Source organism: Camarhynchus parvulus, chromosome 26, assembly GCF_901933205.1.
Source record: "Camarhynchus parvulus chromosome 26, STF_HiC, whole genome shotgun sequence".
Lineage (NCBI taxonomy): Eukaryota > Metazoa > Chordata > Aves > Passeriformes > Thraupidae > Camarhynchus > Camarhynchus parvulus.
Window position 1 is genome coordinate 1789165 of NC_044596.1, and position 25137 is coordinate 1814301.

Consider the following 25137-nt stretch of genomic DNA (forward strand, 5'->3'; position numbering starts at 1 on the left):
CCCCACCGACCCCCGCGAGGACTACAACTCCCATCATGCCCTCCAAAAAGAGACCGGAAGTAGGGTATTTCCCATCATGTCTCGCTCTATCGAGGCGGAAGTAAAGCTCTTTACCCCCCCCCCATCCATACTCCGCTCTAACGTGGCGGAAAGTGATGTCTCCTCCTCCCATGATGCCCCGCTCTACCGAGGCGGAAGTACTCGCACTGTCAGCCCGCGGGACTTCATTTCCCGGCGTGCCCTGCGGGCAGGACCGGAAATCCGGCGCCGCCTCAGGAGCCGCCCGGGCCGAGGCAGCTGCGGCCCCGATCCCGATCCCGATCCCGGTCCCGGCCCCATCCCGGTCCCGGTTCTCTTCCACCCGCCCTCGGCCGCCCGGCCGCCCCCGCCGCCGCCATGGGGTGCACGCTGAGCGCCGAGGATAAGGCGGCGGTGGAGAGGAGTAAAATGATCGACCGCAACCTGCGGGAAGACGGCGAGAAGGCGGCCAAGGAGGTGAAGCTGCTGCTGCTCGGTGAGGAGGGGCCGGGGGGAGAGCGGAACGCGGCCTGCCGGGCTCCGGGGGGATTCTGGGGGAGTAAAGGTGGGGCCTCCGCCCTCAGGAAGGAGTTTGGGAATGGAGAAGTGGGGGGATCCCTGTGGGGGCTGAGGAGGGTCCCGAGGGATCCCTGGATGGGCTGAGGTGGATTCCTGGGGGATCCCTGGATGGATTCCTGGGGGATCCCTGGATGGGCTGAGGTGGATTCCTGGGGGATCCCTGGATGGGCTGAGGTGGTTCCCGAGAGATCCCTTTGGGGGCTGAGGAGGGTCCCGAGGGATCCCCGGGGGAGCTGAGGTGGATCTCGAGGAATCCTTGGCAGGGCTGAGGTGGATCCCGGGGGAGCTGAAGTGATTCCCGAGGGATCCCTGGATGGGCTGAGATATGGATCCCCAGGGGAGCTGAAGTGATTCCTGAGGAATCCCTAGGGGAGCTGAGGTGGATCCCGAGGGATCTCTGGATGGGCTGAGGTGGATCCCGAGGGATCTCGAGGGATCCCGGGGCGCTGAGGAGGGTCCCGAGGGTGCCCTGGACCCCTTCCGAGGGAGAGGGCACGGCTCATCCCATCCTAGTGGGGGCGAGGCTGTTCTGGGCTGTTCTGGGACCCGGCCCATGGGCTTTTCCCGGTGGAATGTCCCCTCCGTGTCCCCATGGAATGTCCCCTCCTTGTCTCATGGAATTCCCTGCTCCCTCCCGGGTGGGACTGGGCCAGGCCTGGCAGAGGCACGGCTCATCCCTGGGTCCGAGCAGGGAAGGGAGGGAATGCTGGGGCTGGAATTTAATTCCCGGTCAGGGAGAGGGGATAAAGCAGTAAAAGCGATTTCCCCTTCAGCAGAGTTTTGCTGTGTTTGGTTTGTGTTTTGGAGTTCTTGGAAGTGATGATGGGAGCTCAGAGGAGGCACAAGCAGCCCTCCCTGAAGGCTGGGGAGCAGATTGAGATGAGATGCTGGGGAGAAATTGGATACTGGGGAGAAATTCCTCCTTGTGAGGGGGGGCAGGCCCTGGCACAGGGTGCCCAGAGCAGCTGTGGCTGCCCCTGGATCCCTGGAAGTGTCCCAGGCCAGGCTGGACAGGGCTTGGGGCACCCTGGGATAGTGGAAGGTGTCCCTGCACGTGGCAGGGGATGGACTGGGATGAGCTTCTAACCCAAACCAGTGTAGGACTCTGGAGTTCTGTTCAAGTCCTCACAATTTCATGAGCACCACTTGGGGCTGATGAACCGTCTGCTCATGCTGATTTCTCTTTTCAAGGTCTGGGTATATATTTTTGGTTATCCTGATTTTTCTGTCTCGGAGGAGACAGATGGAGTCTGTGAGGATCTGAACAGCAGCACTGAGTGGGTCCTGTTAGAGCAGGATGTGTGAAGGAACCATCCTGCTCCAGGAATCCTTTTTCTTTCCCATTTAGCCCTTTTTCTTCACTCCCTGCAGGAGCTGCTCTCAGCTTTGTACTTGCTGTGTCCATGGAAAAGCTCTTGGCTGTGTGTCAGGAGAATCCTTTGTTCTCCAGGTGTTTGTTTTGGTGTTAACAAGCAACACTTGCACATTCCCTGGAAAGGAACAATTCTTTCCTCATATTTTTGTATGAGATTTTTTCTAAAACACCCAAGGCTTGGAGGCTGAGATTGGTCTTATCAGCAAACATGGAATGGGGGGAGTATCCCAAAATCATACAGTCATCAGCTGGAATGTGTTAAAAACCAGGTGATGCTTTAGAACTCAGAGCAGCAGCTGATTTTGGGTCACTGTTGGCTTTGGATGGCAGGAAATTCCTGCACTTCCTGGTGTGTGTGCAGGTGAGGAGCTTTTTAGGAGTAATTGGAACGTTGATCTGGACCTCCCTCTCGATGTACCTGATCCCAGGTCAGGTTTGCACCTGGTTGTCACTTGCAAATCTCTCTCAGGTATTTCCTGGTTTTAAAGCTGAGTGTGGTAATTCCTGGGAATGCCAGGAAATGCTGGAATCTCCCCCCACACATCCTTCTTGATTCCCAGAAGAAATTATCTGCAGTGGGACCATCCTTTCACTGAGGCACTAGAAGCAGATGGAAAAGTCCATGAGGATTTTTCCATGGTTTGAGGAAGGGTTTTTTTATCCCACATAAAACTGTCAGGATCTGCAGGGTCTCTTGTCATTCCCTGAGTGGTTTCTGCCCCTCTCAGAGAGGGTTGGTAAAAAACTAATGGATTTTTCCTGAAGTTTGGAGTCCACACATCCTTCCCAGCTCCATGAAAAGAGCTGTCCCAGTTTGAGATCTGCAGAGTTGTGATGAGCAGGGAAAGGGCTGTGCCTGTGCAGAGGGAGCTGGATCCTTCCCAGCTGGGGTGTGAGGAGGCTGGGGATGGACCCAGAATCTGGAGGGTTGGAAGAGGAGAGGGAGAAAATGCAAATGCAGTGAAATTTGGGAGAGGAGAAGTGAAATACAGCCCAAATCAGGAGATTTGGAAGAGGAATTAAATACACATGAAAATCAGGAGATATGTGGGGAGGAGATGAAGTAAAATACACCTGACATCAGGAGGTTTAGGAAGAGAAAAGAGAGAGGAAGGTAAAGACACTGAAAATTGAGAGATTTGGGGAGAAAAGGGAAGTAAAAATCCAGCCAGAAGTTGAATATCTGAGAAGAGGAAAAGAAGTCAAATACCCCAAAAATCAGATTTGGGAGAGGACAGGAAGTCAGAAATCCCCAAATCAGGGTTTGGATGTGTTTCCCTCTCTCTCCTCCATAACCCTTATCTTCTCTTGAGCAGGGGAGGAAGGAGAGAGAATTCCAGTTGTGTTCCCTTCTTGTGGGAGCTTTGGCTTGACTTTTCAGCACCTTCCACCTGGGAGAGGGCTCAGATGCTGCAGGAAGTGGCCCCAGTACCAGGATAACTGAAGGATTGCTGGGATAAAATTAACCCTGGAGCTTCTCCTCAGGGATTTCAAGTCCCTCTGTTGTGTTTCCCTTTCACAACTCTGCAATTTGTTGAGCAATTCTAAGTTCTGGGTATATTTTATAAAACAAATGAAACCTGAGCATTGAATAATGACTGACCCTGGTTGTTACAACCCTGTAGGATGTAAATATTGTTCCATGCTGGAATGCCACCAGCAGCTCTGCTGGCATTGGCACTGGCACGGTTGGAGTGATGGCAACAGTGGAGTCACTCTCTGGAACAGCAGCTGAAGCTCTGGGGAGGCTGGGAGCAAGCTGGGAATGGCCCAGGAGCCCTCAGTGCCATTTTTCTCCTCCCATTTGCCCCCGGGAAAAGGCTCCTGAGCAGGCACACACAGGGTTCTGCTGGGGGGGAACCTGGCAGATTTTTCCAGCTGAATGGTGCTGGAGCTCTTCCTGCTGGGCTAGGAGCTAACCCAGATCCTTCACTCTGCTTGCAGTGCCTTTGTCAAGGTCTGGCATGTTGTTCAGGGGTCTGTGTGACCCTGAGGGGTGAGGCTGGATTCCAGAGCTGTCCTATTCCCAAATCCCTGTGTAAATGGTGGTTTTGTGGCTCTGGCTCTGCGGATGCACCAATGTTGGACTGTTTTTGCCCAAAACACCCTTTATCCAGCCTGGACAGCTTCCCTGAGTTTGGATATGCTGTGTAATTACGTTGAAGTGGTGCTGCTAATTAATGCAAAAACAATTAAAAGCATAAGTTTGTTTTAAAATAACCTTAATTTGCATAATTCACCCTCCTTCACTACTCCAGGAGCCCTCAGCTTTTTCCTGACACTGATTTTTCCAACCTTTTTTTTCTTTCCTGAATTCCCCAAGGCTTCCTCAGCACTGTTTCACTTCTGTTTTGGTTTAAGGTAGGAAAGTGTTTTCTGGGGATGCAAACCCAGGCAGAGCTGGTGCTCCTGTTAATGATGTTGTTAATTGAACTGGCTTTTCTCAGAGCACAGCAGCTGTGCCTTGGATCCCTATTCCAGAGGATCCATCTGAGGGTCAGACCTGGCTGCTCCTCAGCTCTGGAGCTGCTGGATGCCCTTGGAATGGAAACTGTGGTGGGGTGTTGGTCTCCAGATGTTGTCCTAGCAGTGGCTGCTGCTCCAGCACCCTCCTCCATTTGGCTGGAAAAATCTGCCAGGTTCCCCCCCAGCAGAACCCTGTGTGTGCCTGCTCAGGAGCCTTTTCCTGGGGGCAAAAGGGAGGAGAAAAATGGCACTGAGGGCTCCTGGGCCATTCCCAGCTTGCTCCCAGCCTCCCCAGAGCTTCAGCTGCTGTTCCAGAGAGTGACTCCACTGTTGCCATCACTCCAGCCGTGCCAGTGCCAATGCCAGCAGAGCTGCTGGTGGCATTCCAGCATGGAACAATATTTACTTGTGGGATCTGCTGTAGGAATCCTGCTGGGGAAGCTGCAGGGAGCTGCTGTTTCTCTGATCTTGAAGGTATCTGGATGTTCCTGGTGACTCATGGCCATGGGAGGATTCTCCTCACACATTCTGTTCACAAGGACCTGCCTCAGGCCAGATTGCACCAGGGAAGGTTTAGGTTGGATATCAGGGGAAATTTCTGCATGACAAAGGTTGTTCAGCCCTGGCAGGGGCTGCCCAGGGCAGTGGTGGAGTCTCCATGCCTGGAAATGCTCAAAAAACGTGTGGATGTGGCACCTGGGACATGGATTAGGGGTGGACATGGCAGTGCTGGGATACAGTTGGACTTGATCTCAGAGGACTTTTCCAACCTCAACAATTCCATGATTATAATTAATGTGACAACAGGTCAGACCTGGCTGCTCCTGAGCTCTGGAGCTGCTGGATGACTTGGAATGGTGATATGAAGCTCTGCGATGGGGTGTTGGTCTCCAGATGTTGTCCCAGCAGTGGCTGCTGCTCCAAGTGTCCTTCCTTGTGGGATCTGCTGTAGGAATCCTGCTGGGAAGCTGCAGGGAGCTGTTGTTTCTCTGATCTGGAAGGTATCTGGGTCTGCTGGATGTTCCTGGTGACTCATGGCCATGGGAGGATTCTCCTCACAAGGTTCACAAGGACCTGCCTCAGGCCAGATTGCACCAGGGAAGGTTTAGGTTGGATATCAGGGGAAATTTCTGCATGACAAAGGTTGTTCAGCCCTGGCAGGGGCTGCCCAGGGCAGTGGTGGAGTCTCCATGCCTGGAAATGCTCAAAAAACGTGTGGATGTGGCACCTGGGACATGGATTAGGGGTGGACATGGCAGTGCTGTGGGACATGATCTCAGGGGGCTTTTCCAACCTCAACAATTCCATGATTATAATTAATGTGACAGCAGGTCAGATCTCTTTGAAGATGCAGCTCTTCTCTGGGCTTTGAGCTCCATGGAGATCTTTGCACAGCTGCACTGGAGCCTGGAATTTCCCTGTCCTCAGGTGTGGGAGCTGCAGCTTCCACCCATGTTCTCCCACCTTTCCATTGGGTCTCTGTGTACCTTCCCCTGGATTTTCTGTTCTGCCCTTTTCCCACCAAAACCAGAGGCAGGGCAGGCAAAATGCTCCTTTTCTCCAGAGTGCCTGAAGCCCTGGAGTTTTTCAGGAATCAGCCATGATTTATTTAATCTCCTGGAAAAGAGAATTTATTCCACCACAGTCAGATGCCCTCTTTTCTGCACAGTGCCATTTTCCAGCTGTGGGATGGGAATTCTTCTGCCCTCTGTGTTGTGTGTACATTATGTACTCTTGTCAGGACACCAGGGTGAGTGTCCATGCCCAGCACTGGGATTTGGGGATGGACAATTTCCAGCAGACTGCTTGGTTGAGGAATTGTGATTCCATCTATGCTCCAAGAGCCCTCTGGATATGATTCAAGTTTCATTAAATTCTGAGGCAGAGCATTGAAATAACTTTTCTCAGAAGAGCAGAGGGAGCTGTAAAGAGGAATTTTTTAATTAGATCATGGATCTAATCTTCTGGAAGTTTGGAGTGAGCAGAGCTGTGCCTGCACCTCCTGGGATGCAGCACTTGTTCCTTGCAGAAGTGGGATGGAAAAATGGAATTCATGCCTTAGATGGGGTTTGGAGCTGCAGTGAGGGACAGATGCTGATTATTTTTCCAGCACGCTCTTTGTGGTGATCCCTGTGCTGTCTCCTTTGTTCCTGGGGATCCGATGCCTGGCTCTTGTTTCATGTTTTCCCAGTTGGTGTTTGGTCACTTCAGTGCATCCTTTAACCTTCTCTGGTTACTGGGGTGGTGCTGCCTGGGTCAGCTTTAGAAACAAACACCGAGTGCTGGGACACAGGGTTGGCCTCCTGGAGCTCGGTGCTTTGGGGTCTCCATCCCTGCGAGTTCCTGGTGTTTGGGGAATGAGCTTATCCCTCAGCAGGAGCTGCAGGGCAGGGAGAGCCCAGCTGCATGTTTGGAACAGCTCAGGATTGTTGTTCCTGCAGGAAATTCAGAGGGTGTTTGACTTTTAAAAACAGGCCCAGCACAAGGTGACTCTTGATAATCAGGAAAACGAAGAAATATCTTTTTCAAGCCCAGGTCTTGTCACTGTTCCCCCTCTTTCCAAGTTATCTGTTGTTTTATTACCCAGCTTCTGTTTTACAAGCCTTGCTTGGCTGTGTCTCTGCTGTCACCATCCAGACTTGGATCCAAAGACACCAGACTTGGCCTTTTTATCCCATATCTCCAAGCACGTCCATTTATCAGGAAATCCTGAAATGGATTGAGTTGGAATGGACATTAAGACTCATCTCATTCCATGGGCAGGGACACTTCCACTGTCCCAGGCTGCTCCAAGCCCTGTTCAGCCTGGCCTTGGACACTCCCAGGGATGGAACAGCCCCAGCTGCTCTGGGCACCCTGTGCCAGGCCCTGCCCACCCTCCCAGGGAACAATTCCTTCCCAATATCTCATCCATCCCAGCCCTCTGGCAGTGGGAAGCCATTCCCCCTTGTCCTGTCCCTCCATCCCTTATCCAAAGTCCCTCTCCAGCTCTCCTGGAACCCCTTTAGGCTCGGGAAGGGGCTCTGAGGTCTCCACCCCTGGCAGTGCCCAAGGCCAGGTTGGACAGGGCTCAGAGCAACCTGGGATAGTGGAAGGTGTCCCATGGCAGGGGTGGAATGGGAAGAGCTTTACAGCCCCTCCCAACCCAAAGCATTCCATGATTCTGTAATCCTGTGTGTGGATGAGGAGCTGTGGGTGCCCAGGAGGCTGGAGGTGGTGGTTTGATGTTCAGCCAAGAGCCACACAAGGCCTCTCTCCATGGGGGTCTCCAGCCATGCTGCTCAACAGCAGCCATAATTCCTTCAAAACACTCCTGGGGGAGATCAAAGAGCTGGGAAAACAAACTCAAATCTGAGCTCTGTGCTTGTAGGATCCCAGGATGATTTGGGCTGGAAGGGATTTTAAAACTTGTCCCATTCCATCCCCTGCCATGGGCAGAGGCACCTTTCACTAGCCCAGGTTGCTCCAAGCCCCATCCAGCCTGGCCTGAAGCACTTTCAGGGGTGCAGCAGAGGGTGTTTGCTGCTGGTTTGTGGCTATTTCACCAACTCCTTTAGGAATTTCTGTGGTGGTGTGTTGGTCTCCAGATGTTGTCCCAGCAGTGGCTGCTGCTTCCAAGTGTCCATCCTTGTGGGATCTGCTGTAGGAATCCTGCTGGGGAAGCTGCAGGGAGCTGTTGTTTCTCTGATCTTGAAGGTATCTGGGTCTGCTGGAGGTTCCTGGTGACTCAGTGGTCACTCAGGTCTGGGTGTAGGAGACAGGGACAGGTTCCTCCAGCCTGATGTTTCCCAGGAATGGTGCAGAATTCCTGGAGATATTTCAGCCTTCTGAGTGGTCACAGGATGTTTGTAAGCTTTAAAGTAATTGTTTAGTTAAAACAGGGTTGAGGCTCACATAATTTCAAGGCAAAAAGGAAAACCCCTCTGTTCTGGAGAGAGGCTGGGAGAGGTGGGAATGTTCAGCCTAGAGAAGAGAAGGCTCCAGGGAGATCTTAGATCCCCTTACTGTGCCCAAAGGGGCTCCAGGACATCTGGAGAGGGACTTTGGACAAGGGATGGAGGGACAGGACAAGGGGGAATGGCTCCCACTGCCAGAGGGCAGGGCTGGATGGGGTTTTGGGCAGGAATTGTTCCCTGTGTGAGGGTGGAGGGGCCCTGGCACAGGGTGCCCAGAGCAGCTGTGGCTGCCCCTGGATCCCTGGGAGTGTCCAAGGCCAGGCTGGACAGGGCTTGGAGCAACCTGGGGTAGTGAAGGTGTCCCTGCCCATGGCAGGGGGTGGAATGGGGTGGGATTTAAGGTCCTTTCCCACCCAAACCATTCCAGTATTCCTTCTATGGTTCTGAATCTTCCTTCAGGGCTGCTGCTCTTCCTGTGCATGTCCCAGGTACCTTTTGGTGGGAAAAGCCTCATCAGCTTCAGCCCATGTGCTCCAGCAGGCCCAGCAGTGCTTGGAATTTCACTGGTGTGATCCCAGGGTTAGTGTTGCTCCTGTTTTCAATATGCCATTCCTTACCCAAGCCTTCACTTTTTTCTCCTCTGGAGGCAGTGACAGCCTCCAGTGGTTTACCCTGTGCCATTGGCTGCTGTTCCCTCTGCAGTGAGGCTGTGTACAGCCCTTGTGCCCTGTTTTATTTGAATATATTGTTTTTCCCATCATTCTTGTGGAACTAGGAGTGTCAGCCTAATCTCTCCTGGTTCCTGTTGACTTTTCCAACAATAGCTGTTTTTTTCAAGCCTGGTGGTACAGCACTACTGCTCCTTTCTCTGGTGTTTTTCCCTTTCTCCTGATTCCCAGTGCAGTTCTCTTGCTGCATGTGATTCTGTGGTTTCCAAGAGTTTTCTAAGTGTCCACTGAAATAAAAAACCTCAAGAAGGGAATATGGGATCTGTGTTATCAGGGATGGCAGCACTAGGAACGTCAGGATGTTGGAATCTGCATTCCACACAATGAGGTTGGAAGGAGGGAAGTGGGGAAGAGGATGAGGATTTGATACTTCAGCTTTCCCCAGCTGTGGCTGCACAGGTCCATGGGATGCTGGAGGCTGCTGGGGAGATATTCCTCATGGAATACAATCCAGGAATACAGTGCTGTGGAAAGCTAAGGACGGTCTTGGTAGGTAAGGGGAGGTGTCCATGTTCCTTGTGGGATGGGGTGAGTGTTAAATAAAGAAAATGTGTTTATCAGGGAGAGATACCCTTTGGGATTTAGGGTGATCTGAGCAGCTCCTGCTCCACACTTCCAGTGGCTCTCAAGCCAGGGGATATTTTTGGACTTGGACTCCTCCCAGCTTGGTTGAGCTGTTGTTTGGTCTGTCTGAGGGGAGCTGGTTCTGTTTGGGATTTGGGAACTGTAACCACAGCCAGATGATCCAGCATTGCTTCCAGCCTGCTCCTCATGTGGAGGGTCCTGTCACATTCCCAGGTCTGTAACTGACCCCTGGAGCTTCAGGTGAACTCCTGGGGTTATTCCTGAGCTGTTTACTGAGAAATACCCCTGGATTTGGGAGCTCACCAAGGGCTGCAGCACTTCAGGAGTGGGCTAGTGGAGTTCCTGCCAAATCCCTGCAGAGTTTCTGAGCTGGCTGTTGCTGGAGGTCCAAGCCTCATGCCTGTGTCAGGCCCTGCAGTTTTATCTTCCTCATTTGTACTTTAATGGATTTTCCGGTGCATCCCTGTTCCCTCCCTGGAAGGATTTGTTTCAGCAGTGACCTGGTTTCTCTTCAGAAACTTGCAGATGTTCCAGGGCTTTTCCCCTTAATTATGTGTGTGGAATTCCTTTCCTGAAGTACAGTTTAATGCAGTTTTCATACAACTTCAGGGAAAAATACCACTGAAAACAGGACTTCTAGGACCTTCTGGAGCAGGAAACTGGATGCTTGTGCCTGGAAGATGTAGAGTCTGACCTACCTCCTTGGAGAATTTTAAAGCAAAAATCTAGAGTTGTGTGGAATTCCTCCCTTGGAATCCCTGGTCTAAGCTGTGTTTTGTTGCTCTTTTCCTTGTAATCTCCAGCACATGGCCATGCCAAGTTGTTTGCCATCTGCTGCTCCAGGAAATCCTCTGGCTTTCTTGGGGGAAATGATTGGATGATAATTTCCTCCCTGTGTATCCTTTGCTTTCCCAGGGCCAGCACTGATACAGCTGGAAAGCTGCTCCAGTTTGCTCCTGCTCAGGAGGGAGAAGGGATCTGGCTGTGGGATCTGGCTGTAGGAACGGGTACAGGGATTGCCACCCTTGGAGGTGGAATTCTGCACTTAGATGCTGAGCTTTTCCCTAAGAACTTGTGGGATGTTACTGGGATGTCATTGGAATGTCCCAGGCATGGTCTGGTGTGTTGCTGGGTGAGGTGTGGGGGTTTTCAGAAGCTGTGATGCCTCCTGGATCCATCTGGTTTCCAGAGGGAATGGTTGAACACTTGTGGAAGGATGCACTGGGGACAAGGACATTGTGGAATTCTGGCCCAGTGTGTCCATGGAGTGGGACAGTCCCTGTAACAGATGAGCTGCTCTTTGTGTCCAGGGTGGGATGAAGAGGTTCCTCACTGCTGTTTTGGGAAAAGGGAAGTTAAGGCTTCTGAAGCAGTTTTTCCATGGGGTTACAACATTCACGCTGAGCTCAGCCCTGATTTCTTGTGGCAGAATGTGATCCCTGCCTGGCTGTGCTCATGGGAGCAGAGGAGAAAGGTTTGCTTCTCCTTAGACAGGCAGAAATGTCCCATGAGCACCCTGATTTCCATGGGTTTGAATCCACTCTCACATCTCCTGATCTTTGAGGTCTTCCTGGCTCCCCATCTAGTCCCTGCCTAAGGTCCCAGAGTTGAAGGCTTTGCCTGAGGAATCTGTAAGAATTCCAGTGTAACTCTGTCCACTCTTGATGTGAATTTCTAGTGTGGAGCATCAGTCTGCTGTAGGCTGCAGCAGTGTTTTAGTAACATTCACATTCCCATGCGTTATTCCCCTACTGAAGGATTCAGCCACACTGGGTATAAACAGCACATGGAAGTCCCCAGGAGTGGGAATGAAGGGTGCAGGATAAAAGCTCCTGAGTTGGTCCAACATGGATCCCTTCAGGCAAACCCTTTGCAGTGGGTTGGGAAGAGGGGAATAGGAGCTTGTCTGGTGTGAACATCTGCAAGTGTTCAGAGAAGCATCAAAGGACCTAGGAGTGAGACCTAGAGATGTTGAAATTAGATCCAGAAAGGAAGAGTAAAATGGGAATGATTGGCTGGAGTGGAGTGAAAGAACCTTCCAGGCATTGCATTCCACCCTCCTGCCATGGCAGGGACACCTTCTACCAGCCCAGGGTGCTCCAAGCCCTGTCCAGCCTGGCCTTGGACACTCCCAGGGATCCAGGGGCAGCCACAGCTGCTGTGGGCACCCTGTGCCAGGGGCTTGCCACCATCACAGGGAAGAAATCCTCCCCAATATCCCCTCTAACCCTGTCCTCTGGCAGTGGGAAGCCATCTCCCCTCATCCTGTCTTTCCAGGTCCCTGTCCAAAGCTCCTCTCCAGCTCTCCTGGATCCTCTTTAGGCACTGGAAGGGGCTCTGAGGTCTCCCCAGAGCCTCCTCCAGGACACCAGCAGCTCTCCCAGCCTGGCTCCAGAATCATGGAATCCAGGATTGTTTGGGTGGGAAGGGACCTTCAAGCTCATCTCACCCCCTGCCATGGGCAGAGACACCTTCCAAAGAACCTGGTTGCTTCCAGGGATGAGGAAGCCACAACTTCTCTGGGAAAGCTGTGCCAGGGTCTCACCATCCTCTAGAAATTTCTTCCCAATATCCCATCTAACCCTCCTTTGGTCAGCAGGAAGCTGTTCCTCTGTGTCAGCCTAGACATGGGCAGTGTTAATCCCTTTTTTCCCCTGTCTCTGCCCATCTCCTGGGCCATCCCAGCAGGAGCTCCAGCCTTCCATTGCAGAGCTGCAGCTGGAGGGGAGATGTTTCTCAGTGAGTGTTAATGAGGTGCCTTGTCTGGGTGGCTCTTGCCTGAGAGAGAGAACCTGGAACAACAGGAAAAACTTCTTTAGGAATAACAGCTCAGTGCTTGGCCATGGCTGAGGAGCCAGTCTGGGGCAGTGTGTTGGTGAGGAGACAGTCAGAGGATGTGGGTTCCTACTTTCCCCTCTGAGGTAAAGTGTGAGTAACCTTGGAGAGGGGAATTCCTGCTCTACCAGGCAGTGTTTGGGGTGTAGAGGGGAAGGGAAGGGGTTACAGGAATCTGGTTGGAATTAGTGCTGTATTGGCAGGGTTGGATCTTATGGGGTTGGTGACAGGTAGAACAGCTTGGCTGTGGCAGGAGATTATTTTGGGATAATCTAAGGAGGAAGCAGCAGTAAATGATGCTGAGAAGGCAAAAGCAGACAGGTCATGTCAAAAGTCCTTTCTCAGTCTGGATTTGGGGCTCTTTGGGGACACCAGAGATTTGAAATCCCAGCACTTGGATCCTGGCAATGTGGAGGGTGGGCATGGGAAATAAAAATAAGGATTTGTTTTCCTCCCAGGGTGGAAGTGCTGAGTCCACAGAGTGTTAATGTTTTCACACCTGACCACAAACACTGAGCTGCTCTGAGAGGGCTGGGAATGTTCACCCTGGAGAAGGGAAGGATCCAGGGAGACCTGAGATCTAAAGGGGCTTCAGGAGAGCTGGAGAGGAACTTTGGACAAAGGTCTGGAGTGAGAGGACACAGGGAATGGCTTCCCACTGACAAGGGGCAGGGCTGGATGGGATATTGGGAAGGAATTGTTCCCTGTGGGGGTGGGAGGCCCTGGCCCAGTTTGCCCAGAGCAGCTGTGGCTGCCCCATCTCTGGATGCATCCAAGGCCAGGCTGGACAAGGCTTGGAGCAAACTGGGACACTGAAGGTGTCCCTGCCTGTAGTGGGGGTGGAATAGGATGGGATTTAAGGACCCTTCCAACCCAAAGCATCCTGGAATTCTATGGGTGATTTATTCCATCCAGGCTCACCTGAGTCATGTGTCCAAATCCAAGCAGGTCCAGCATCATTCCTTGCCTACAGCCAGCCCAGCTCTGCAGCTGGGGGAGTCTGGAGGCCAAGGAGCCCTCAGGCAGTGGCATAGCCAGCTGAGCTGAGCTGCTGCCACACGAGGTGAAATCCTGGAGTTCTGCTGACTTCAGGAGCGCTGTGCCTGCCTTTGGCACACTTCTGGCTGGGACAGGCGTGTGGGGCTAAGCTCCACAAACCAGGAGAACTGATGGTTTGCAATCCCTGGTGTCCACTGCCCTGAGCCATGCAAGAGGGACTTGGTTTGGAAGTACTCTGGGGCAAAAAAAAAAGGAAAATCCAGGAACTTGCTGGATTTTGCAGTCAGGAATAACTGACCTTGTTTTAAGGGGTAGTTTACCTCCTCAGGATAACTGCCCCTTCTTCAAGGGATAACTGACCCACCCTTAGGGTTAACTGACCCACCCTTAGGGTTAACTAACCTCCCTCAGGGATAACTGACCCACTCCAGGGATAACTGACCCCTGTCTAGGGATAACTGACCCACCCCCAGGGATAATTGGCCCCCCAGCCCTGCAGATGTTTTTTAGCCAGGTATTCTTGACATTCCTTGAAGGAAGGCTGTTGGGATGCAGATGTGCCTGCAGCTCTGAGATTTCACCCCATGCCAGGGGTCACTTCCCACCTGGTTGCTCAAGGCCTTTCCTGCCCAGCTCAGCATCTGGTGGTGCTGATGCACTTTGGCTGTCTTGGCCTGGAGTGAGAGATGGGAGCTGCTCTGTTGGATAAATCCTCATCCCAGCTCTTCAGACCTGCCTCCCAGTTGGCTGCCCTTGCTGATCTCTGGAAATTGAGAAATTCCAGGGTTTTTTAGCCAATGAACTCATGGTGACTGTTGGCATCTGTAAATAAAATCCGGGAAGGATGTGCCAGGACGGTTCAGTGGAACTCTACTACCAGCAGCAATGCACAAGGAATATTCTACTCTAGACCCCATCAGCTTCTGTGTGGGAACTGGAAAAAGCACATCCTGCTTTTCCTTTCAGTTTCATGTGGTTAACTGGATGGTTTTTGTGCTTTTCAGGTGCTGGAGAGTCTGGGAAAAGCACCATTGTGAAGCAGATGAAGTAAGTGAGTGCAGGCTGCAACCTTTTGTTTTTGTGGGATAAAAAATATGTGGTACCCTTCTGGTTTGGTTTGGGAATAATAAGCTGGTTTCCTTCCAGGATTATCCATGAGGATGGCTACTCAGAGGAGGAATGCAAACAGTATAAAGTGGTTGTGTACAGCAACACCATCCAATCCATCATCGCCATCATCAGAGCCATGGGGAGGCTAAAGATAGACTTTGGGGAAGTTGCCAGAGCGGTGAGTATTGCATTTATTTCCTTAGCCTGAACTTGTTAATGAATACTGGAATTTCAGTCCGGGCCAGAATATGTTTTTCACAAGATAAAGTAGCAAAAAATCTGTCATAACTTCAGTGTATTGTCAGTACAAAACATCAATATTTTACTGAGGTTCTGGGTAAGAACCTTTAGTAATTTGAATGCTCAAAAAAAAAAAATCCCCAAATCTTTCTCTAAATTATTTGAATTTTTGGGAATTTTGAGTTTGAACCTTTGGGAGGTTTGAGGCCCTGCTTTCCCCCTGCCCTCTAGCTCTGCTCATTCCCTGGCCTGTTTCTTGCATTTATGTCCGGCACTTTGAGCTGGAAGTCAGGAAGCCTTGATGGTTGTGATGGGAAAGGGACAGAAGGGGAACTAGGGATTCCTGGAAATGTGCAGGAGAAAGGAATTATGTCAGCACAGGGCTGCACTGTGACTGTTCTGCCTCGTGCTGCAGTTGATCCAGCCCCAGATAGTTTGAATTTATGGTATTTATTTTGGATTTATGATTCCAAGTCCTGGCCAAAGGGCACATCTTCACTCACATGTTCACCCAGGCTGTCGTTCAGCTGCTGCTTCAAATCTTCCTGGAGTTCTCTTCCACCTTTCTTGGTGCTTGTTGGAGCTGAGTTGGGATCTTGGAGCTGGAACAGGGAAGATGCTGAATCCAGGTCCTTTCTCAGTTACCTGCCCATGCTGAGGTGGCTTCACAAGAGCTGAATGCCATGAATTTTCACCATCCCAGAGGACAAAAACCTTGCCATGCTTTCCCAGGAAAAGACAAATGCATTGGATCATAGGGTGACTTCCAGAGATGCAGAACTGGGGTCCCTCTGCATTTGGCTGTTAACATCTGATAAGGTGGATTTGGGATCAGCACCCTGAGCTTGGCACATGCAGGGTTTGGGGCCCAGGGGAGAGGAGCTGGTGTCAGGAGGAGAATGCTGGGGTAGTGGAAGGTCTCTCACAGGTCCCAGAAGGACCTGACAGGTCTGATCAGGGTAGGAATAAAAACAGAGGGGGCTGTAGGGCAGTGTGGGGTTCCCTGTCCTAATCCACTGGATAACCTGGACAAGAGCATGATCCTGCTCTCGCTTCTGAGGGGGATTTTTCATGCTCAGATCCCAATCAGTCCATCCCATCTCCTGATTAAATGTTTTATTAAGGAATCAGTCTCCCTCACTTCCAACAGCTCTAGCAGCAAAAGGCAAATCCTCAAAGCTTTGGTCCCTCTCAGAACTCACTTTTTCCCTTTTCCTGGTGCTGTGCCACACCAACAGAGGTTTTCCAAGTAAAACCTCTAGGTCAGTTCATTGGTCTCTAGTGGCACATCAGCATTCCCACCTTTTCTTGAAACATGGCACCAAATGACTGAAATCCCATGGTTGTGGTGGGGATGGAAGTGCTGTGACCATCCCTGATCAGGGCATCTCACCCCCCCAGCCTGGAGCTTCCTCCCCAAAAATTCCCTCTCTGGCTGCACGAGGTAAAAACTCCATGACTTTTGGGAGAAAGCTGGATGGACTGGGCTGTGATTAATGAGAGCAGTGATTAATTAATGCAGAGGTGTTGCTGTTGGTGGGGAATGTGTGGGTGCATGTCCCAAGCTGTGTTCCTGTCGTGCAGGACGATGCCCGGCAGCTGTTCGTGCTGGCTGGCAGCGCCGAGGAGGGGATGATGACAGCAGAGCTGGCTGGAGTCATCAAACGCCTCTGGAGAGACCCTGGAGTGCAGGCCTGCTTCAGCAGATCCAGGGAATACCAGCTGAACGATTCTGCATCCTAGTAAGGAACCAGCACCAGCTCCTGGGCTCCTCCCAGCTCCCACAGTGGTCCAGGAGGGGCCAATGTGGCTGGAGTGGGGTGGGACTGGGTGGGAAGGTCCTGTCTGCACTGGTCTGACTGGGTGACACTGGGGATGGAGTGCTGTTTGTCTTCTCTCTGTGGAACATTAGGGAAAACCCCAGATTGCTTGTTTTGTGCCTTGGTGAATTTAATCCTGGAGCAGTTTGGGTTGGAAGGGACCTTTGAGGTCTCCTTCCACCCCCTGCCATGGGCCTGGACACCTTCCACTGTCCCAGGCTGCTCCAGGCCCCATCTGATCTGACCCTAAACACTTCCAGGGCTGAGCCACAGCTCCTCTGGGCAGCCTGTGCCAGGGTCTCCTCACCCTCACAGCGAGGGATTTAATCTGATTTTGAAAAATGTGATTTTTGAATTTGCTGGTTTGATGGAAGAAACTTTGGCACCTGGCTTGGGTTAGGCACAGTGTGTGCAGCAGGCCCAGGGCAGTGATTGTCCCTCTGCTCTTGGCACTGCTGAGGCCTCACCTCCAATCCTGGGCTCAGTTTTGGGTTTCTGATGACAATAAGGACATTGAGGGGCTGGAGTGTGTCCAGGGAAGGGAACAGAGCTGGGGAAGGGTCTGGAGCACCAGGAGAGGCTCAGGGAGCTGGGAAAGGGGCTCAGCCTGGAGAAAAGGAGGCTCAGGGGGAACCTTGTGGCTCTGCACAACTTCTGAAAGGAGGGGACAGCCAGGGGGGTGAAGCTCTGCTCCCAGGGAACAGGGACAGGATGAGGGGAAACAGCCTCAAGATGTGCCAGGGAAGGTTCAGGTTGGACATCAGGAAGAATTTCTTCGTGGCCAGGCCTTGGCAGGGGCTGCCAGGCAAGGTGGTGAAGTTCCCATCCCTGGAGGTGTTCATGGACCAGCTGGACATGGCACTCAGTGCTCAGTTCTGCTCTGGGGTTGGATCCTGGAGGTCTTTTCCCAGCTCAGTGATTCTGGGATTCTGTTGAAGTGGCAGGTGCTTGGCTGTGTCACCTCCATTGTCCCTGCAAAGGAGAGCAACACTCTTAAATTTTAAACCTGCCACTTTCCTGACATTCAGCTATTTCCAAAATGGGATCCCCTCACCTGGCAGGTCAATATTCTCAGTTTTCTCCTTACAGCTTTCCCTTTCCTCCTGTCCCTGTGCCTGGCACCTCATGGGCAACACTGCCTCTAAACTGTTCTGATTCTAAAATCTTCTTGTCCTGGTCCTAAAATCAGCACAGCTGCTGAACAACTGGAAGGTTCCAAGTAGATAAACAGGCTGCTAATGGAATTTTTGATGAAATGCCTCATCTTTTTCCAAGGGCAGGTTGGTGCAGGAAGGGGAAACTGTTCCTTTGATGAGCCAAACAGTTGTTGGTTTTTTCCTGTTTTTTTTAAACTCACATTCTTGATCTCTCTGCAACAAATATTTGACACTCTGAAAGGTGATTTTCAGCATTTCCAGCTGAAAACTCATCTGAGTTTAAGCTTGGAAAAAAATGAGTTTTAATTTAAGCTTGGAAAAAAAAACCCTTGGAAAAATTAGTTGGGAAGAGCTTTGTGGAGAAGCTTTAGCTGTACCACAGCTCACTGCCTGCAGGGCTTTTCTGTTCAGAGCATATTTGAGCTTGAAAATAAGGCAGAACCCTTCTTAATTTGCAGCACCTTGCAGGGGTTTGGATCAAGGGAAGGGCTGATGGGAGTTTTCTTGGATTTGTGCATGCCTTTGCAGCAGAAAAGGAGGCAAATCAGGTTCCAAGGGAGGAAAGAGATTGATGAGGAGGGGAAAGGAAGGAATGATTGAATGGAAAGATGGAAGAAGAGGAGGAAAGCTTAAGGACTTGGGCAGAGAGCAGGAATGGAGCTGAAGGAGCAACCTTGGTGTGTGTCTGGATGGCTTTGGAAGAGGAGGAAGATGAAGGCAGCTGGAGAAATGGAGCAGATTGGGAAAAGAGGGTGTTACCCTGCTTTTGTAGGTACCTGCTTGGCCCAGCTGCCCTCCAGAGGTGGGATTTTGGAGGGTTCTTCCTGTTCCTGGGTATTTGCCACCCACCCATGTCCAGGTCCAGGGCTGGCTGCTGTGAGGAGCTGGCACAGCCTGGGATGGGGATTTTACACCCAGGATGAGGCACCCAGGCATTTCCTGAGAAGTGCCCCAGAAAATTCAGCTTCCTGTCCCAAAACCACAGGAAATTGCACCAAACCAACTTGGTGTTCTGATGTATCTGCAGCTTGGCAGCTCCACAGTTGGGAAACACCAGCAGTGGTTGATTTCTTCATGGAAATTCACCCCACTGAAGGGCTGGTTCTTCCACAGGACTTGCAGAATTCCCAGGATTTTCCTCTCCCTCCACACATAATGCTCCTGACCTGCCTTATCTCTGCTGTTCCCTGGTTAATTCCCTTGTCCATGCTTAGATCATGGAATATCCTAAGCTGGAAGGGACCCACAAGGATCATCAAGTCCAACTCCTGACCTTGCACAGGACACCCCAAAATCCCCCCCTGAGTTTGGGGGGATGTTTTTCCATGGATGAGAGCATTGTGCAAACACTCACTGAGCTCTGCCAGCCTTGGGGCTGTGGCCATTCCCTGGGGAGCTGTTCAAGTGCCCAACCACCAAGGATGGATGTGCTGCACCCCTTTTTGTGGTGGGATGACACCCAGGCTTTGGTGAGGCTTTGTCTCACTTCGCTTGGGAATTTCACTTCCCTGTTCCTTTCACTACCTCCTACAAACAGCACAGTGTGAGCTGCTGTTAAATCTGTGCCCCATTTGCTGGTTTTCCAGCTGAAATCCAGTTTTGTGCTGGGATTCCAGACCAGTTCTGGCTCCTCAGCAGATTCTGGGCCTGAGACACATGGAATGGAGGAAGAGAGGAGCAGACAAGTAACTGCTTGTGAAAATCAGGTGGCATCAAGAGCAAGGCTGCTGTGGCAGAGAGCCAAGCATTTCAGCACAGAATTGTTCCAAAAACTCCCCTTCCTGCTGTTTCCTGCATCATGGGCACTTCTCCCTTGTGCAGGCAGAGCTCGTGCCTGTCAGAGCACTGCCCTGGCAGGCTGGAGATGGTATGGGTGGAGGATAACACTAATCCAAGTAATCTCTCCTGGAATCATGATGTTTGCCATGTTTTCTTCTTTTTTTTTTTTTTTTTTAAGAACACTTGAGTAGCTCCTGGTCCAAGCTGTTGATGTGGAAATGCTCAGTGCTTTTCCCAGCACATTCTGCTAAAGCCCCCTGCAGCTACCCTGGGTTTTGTGGCATGTTGCAAACATTTATTTTTTTTTAACTTGCCTTTTGCAACTTCCTATTTGTCTTTCCCTCTGATGTGAGCAATGAATCTGTGGCTCCCAGCTCCTGCCTCCAGCCAGGACTGTGGAGAAGCATGGGGACCTCTGTGCACACTTGGGGAAGGGAACTTAAATCCTGTCTGATTCCATGGGCAGGGGCACCTTCCACACCTTCCTAGGCTGCTCCAAGCCCTGTCCAGCCTGGCCTTGGGCACTGCCAGGGATCCAGGGACAGCCACAGCTGCTCTGGGCACCCTGTGCCAGGGCCTGCCCACCCTCACAGGGAACAATTCCTTCCCAATGTCCCATCCATCCCTGCCCTCTGGCAGTGGGAGCCATTCCCTGTGTCCTCTCTGTCCCTGCTCTTGTCCAAAGTCCCTCTCCAGCTCTCCAGCAGCTCCTTTAGGCTCTGGAGGTGGCTCTGAGGTCTCCATGCCTGGAGCCTTCTCTTCTCCAGGCTGAACATTCCCAGCTCTCTCAGCCTGGCCCCAGAACCATGGAATCCCAGAATTAAGGGACCTTAAAGCTCATCTTGTTCCACCCCTATGGCAGGGATACCTTCCACTATCCCAGGCTGCTCCAAACCCTGTCCAACCTGCTTTGGACACTTCCAGTGAGGGGACAGCCACAGCTGCTCTGGGCATTCCATTCCAGAGCTTCACTACACTCACAGACAGGAATTCCTTCCCAATATCCCCTCTAAACCCCTGTTTGGGGTGCAGCATGGTGAATGTGAAGGATATTTCTATTTCACATCTCTCCACATTTTCAAGATCATTTTCATTATTATTTTCAATATAATTATGTGCTTTTTCACCAAGCACATAATGCTTTAAAGTGTTTTGTTCCTAGTTTTCACACTTTTCCTGGATTTCAGGCAGATCCCAGCCTGTGGAAGCTGTAGCTAATTATCTGCAGTCTCATGGGCAATTAGCACAGTCCTGATCAACCTTCCTCTAGTCCTGCACATCTCCTTGTGTTCCCAAATGCCAGTTCTGGCCTAAATTCCCTGACATGGTGCTGGATAAAACCTAAATTATTTCTAAGTGAGGTTCTTCCTTCTGCTCCTTTCCTCTCCCTCTTTTTTCCCTCCTCTTCTCTTCCACCCCCTTTTTCCCCTCCCCTCTTTCTCCCATCCTCCTCTTCCTCCCCATCCCCTTAAGGACTTTCAGAGCCATTTGTGGCTTTGAAATCCACAGCACTGAAAGGAGTGAATGGTCAGGAAAATCCCCACTGCAAGGTTGCTGTGAGCAGGATGAGGAGGGGAGCTCTGTTATCTCTCTTGTTCATTTGCCAGCATCCCTGTCCTGCCCTCTGTGCTGCCTGGAGCTGTCTGGGTGTGGGATGAGACAGGACTGGGATGGTTCCTGATCAGACTGGCACTCCCAGTGCAGTGTGATCAGAGCTGGGGATGCACAGCCTGGAGAAGAGAAGGCTCCAGGGAGACCTGAGAGCTCCTTCAAGTACCTGGAGCTGGGAGGGGCTTTGGACAAGGGCCAAGGACAAGGGGATGGATTCCCACTGCCAGAGGGCAGGGATAGATGGGATATTGGGAAGGAATTGTTTCCTGGGAGGGTGGGCAGGCCCTGGCACAGGGTGCCCAGAGCCCCTGGGGCTGCCCCATCCCTGGGAACATCCAAGGCCAGGCTGGACAGGGTTTGGAGGACCCTGGGACAGTGGAAGGTGTCCCTGCCATGGCATGAGATGGGCTTTAAGGTCTCTTCCTGTCAGATTAACCCCTTTTCTGACCCAGAGATGGGGTAACTGAGAGGTGTTTCAAAAACTTCTATTCCATTTTCAGTCTCATGAGAAGGGTGAGACAATACAGATGTTATAATTCACACTATTATCATCAGAAAAGAACTATTTCCTAATTACAATACATGATAAACTTTTCTTAGCTTATCAGCTTTAGCCACACCATACTGTAAATACCTTAAAACCAATCATTTAAAATTACCCCTTGTAAGTCCTATGACAATGTATCTTTTATAGTTTTATTTCTCTAAAATATCTGATCTTATTTACAAAACCATCCTTTGAAACTTATTTCTAGTTCAATTTCTCTCTCAACAATATTTAACTTGTTCCATGGCATTTCTAAGTTAACATTTCTTACCTCAAAATTTACTTACAGATACATACTATGTGAGCCTTCTGTCAGGCTTTAAGAATTTTCTATAAACCATTTCCCACATCTTCCCACCCAAACCATTCTGGGATTCAGTGATCACTGCACACAGCCTGGCACAGGATGTCCCAGGAATGCTTGGAGAGTCAGCAGGACAAACAAGTGACACTGTAGGCTTGATCAGCACTTTTTTTGTACTTAGGGCCTCATTTTAAGCATGAAAAAAGAAGGAAAACAAACCCAAAAGCCAAAACCCAAGTTGGCTTTTTGGAAGTTTGTGGTGTTGAGGGATAAGGATAGCTGGCTCTGTACACGCAGGGATCCCAGGTGGGGAAGGAGGGATGCAGCCTCAGCCTGATGGAGGTGAAGGAGGCGTGGGGAAGGATTGGAAGTGCATGGGATGAGGGGAGACACAGCAAGGTCAGTGTTTGCTCTCAGAGTGTTTGTGAGGGGTGTCTCTGCCTGTGGCACTGGGACCAGGAGCCGCTGGGAACAAAGAGATTCTGCTTTTCCAGCTTTTTGGGGTATCCTTTTCAAGTTCCACTTCATCTGAAATACGAGTGGTACAAGCTGGGCTCCACAGGCTGGATTTTTGGGAGGGCACAGCTGCTTCCTCTGCCCACACTTGGCAGGACTTCCAGGGTTTCCCAGAAATCCCCTTTGCTGGGTTTTCCAACTGCTTATATTTCCATGGGATTTGCCCTTTAGGTCTCCCTGGAATTAGTCTGGCACAGTTTATTGTTTCAGGCAGCACCACTGACTCTGATATGCTTTATTCTCTGATTGAGTTTGTTTGCCAGCTCCATTCCCCCCTCCCTGGCTGCTCCCAAAGCCTTAATTAGGAATGATTCCACTTTCAGTGCCCATTGTTCCAAGTGGCTGTTGGGAGCAGGTGCTTTACAGCTTCAGCTTGGGCTTGGCATTGCTGGGATAAGAGGGGAGCTCTATCTCAAGGGACTTTTCAAAACAATTCCATGATTTATATCATATCAGAGGTATGACCTGTATCAAAGGCAGGCTTTGAGGAGCTGCTGGGTCAGTTCTTAGCATTCCCACTGGCTTTTGATACAGTGTCTCAGCTAAACTTACACTGGTAGGAGGGAGAGAGGAGAAAAAAAATCTGGGCATGTTACTGCCTCAGCAGAAATATTACTTGGTAGAAGCTGAGGAAGGTAAACACCTTCCAAATCATGTTGTGCTAATCTGAAACTAGAGCCAGGCCCAGCCCTGGTCACACAGCAGCTCACAAACCTGCCATCACTCTGGAGCTGAGAGAGGGATGAGAGGACTGGCTCTTCCTGGGCTGAATGCACTCTCTGTGGGAAAAGCCCCGTGGCACTGGGCAGGTCCTGGCAGATCACTGGGATCTGGGGTTTGGAAACAGGGCAGGGCTCTGCAAGTCCTGGCCAGGGCAATGCTGGAGCTGTTGGAGGAGGGATTTGTTGCTGGGGTTCCTAGCACAGCTTCCAGGCACATGGGAAGAATCAATTCCTGGCTGACAAGGGATCTGTGATAATAATGTGTGATTTGGGAGGGTTTATTGCACCCATCAGAGCCCCTGAGCCCTCCCAGTGACAGGGCTGGGGTGATTAAACCTGCTCCCAAGAAAGAACACAGCCTGTGCCATCCCTGCAGAGCTGTGGGATCCATCTCAGCTTTGTGAGAGCAGCAGGGAAGACAAGCTCCAGTTGCTGGCTGGAGTGGGATTTCTGATCCTGCTGGGAATCATCTGTACCTCGTGCTGGTGTGTCTGAGAGCTGAACTCCAAAAGGAATGTGCTTGGGGCTGGAATTAGTTGAGGGCTTGATGGGAAAATTTCTGCAAGGATGTGGCTTCTTCCAGAGCTGTATCCTCAGAGTCAGCTTGTTGGGGAAGGGGTGACTGGATCTGCCTGGTTTGGGATGGTTTTTAAGGGGTTTCATCCCTCCCTCCCTCCCAGCTCCCTTGCATCCCTGCCCTTTAACAGCAAACCCTTGGATTTATTGCCTTGTGCTTTGAAGCGAGAGACCTTGACTGTGGATTGCCCTGGGAGATCCAGCCCTGGCACAGCTCTGCATTCCCTCCCTACCCTCCCCAGCCAGCTCAGCTCCACCAGCACTACCTCCAAGGTCATCCAGGGAGGGGTTAAAATCCCCAAACCCCCAAAACATCCCTCAAGACAGCCCCAGGGGGTTGTTTGCTTCAAGGGCTGTGCTGTGTGAGGGAGATAAATAAATTCTGCGCTTTGTTCTGCAGTTTATAAAAGATTCATGGTGAGGCAGCCGACTAAAAAAAGCCTCTTGTGTTGTCTCTTCTGGTTTAGTTACCTAAATGACTTGGATAGAATATCCCAGCCGACCTACATTCCCACTCAGCAGGATGTGCTGCGGACCAGAGTGAAAACTACAGGAATTGTGGAGACTCACTTCACCTTCAAGGACCTTTATTTCAAGTGAGTGAAGGGCTGTGGCCGTGCCCTGCACTGGGGGCACACCCCACACTTGCTCCTGGTTTAACTGTCCTCCTTCCCTCCGTTATCCTCTCCTCACTGGAGAGACCAGTTTGACTTTGATTTGCCTTCTGTTCTTTTCAGCTGCTTTTATGTTGGAATCGCAGACACAGGTACTGACTGCTCGTTTCCAGGACCCAATCCCAACAATAATACTAAAAGGACACTGACTGGAGTTTGAGTTTGAGTTTAACCCTTTCCTCAGAGCAGAGGAACTGAGCTGTGTCCGTAGCCAGGCTCTGGGATGCATGGTGTGCTCCATGTGTTCCTCTGGGAATTGCCAGCCTGTGCCTGGCACTGCAGGGGCTGGGACTTCCCTGTCCCCTCTGCTGATCCAGTCCCTGCCAGGCTGTGGATCCAGCCTGCTCCTGGCAGTGTCCCTTTACATGTCACTAACGAGCTTCCTCTAACCTCAGAGCAGGCTGAGGCTGCATCCCTCCTCCCTCACCTGGATCCCTGTAGTTCCCCTTCCTGCTGCTTAGGAATTCCTTGCTTCAGATCCCACGTGTGCTCCTGACAAACAGCTGGAGCCCCACAGCATTCCTGTGCTGGAGGGTGTAGGACAGTGCAGTGCCTGTGGCTCAGCCCCCTCCCTCTGTCTGTGCCAATGGTTTGGAGTCT

General features: G+C 51.3%; 1 protein-coding gene across 1 annotated transcript in view; it reads left to right on the forward strand.

The window, feature by feature from the left end:
* The first annotated feature begins 255 nt into the window (after window positions 1-255).
* The window catches only part of GNAI3 (G protein subunit alpha i3), a 30615-nt gene continuing 5733 nt past the window's right edge, over window positions 256-25137 (forward strand). Inside the window, exons 1-5 of the mRNA XM_030965782.1 lie at window positions 256-514; window positions 14486-14528; window positions 14628-14769; window positions 16416-16573; window positions 24331-24459. Of these exons, the coding sequence (XP_030821642.1) occupies window positions 397-514; window positions 14486-14528; window positions 14628-14769; window positions 16416-16573; window positions 24331-24459 (590 nt within the window). The 5' untranslated portion in view covers window positions 256-396. The remainder of the gene's footprint in view (window positions 515-14485; window positions 14529-14627; window positions 14770-16415; window positions 16574-24330; window positions 24460-25137) is intronic.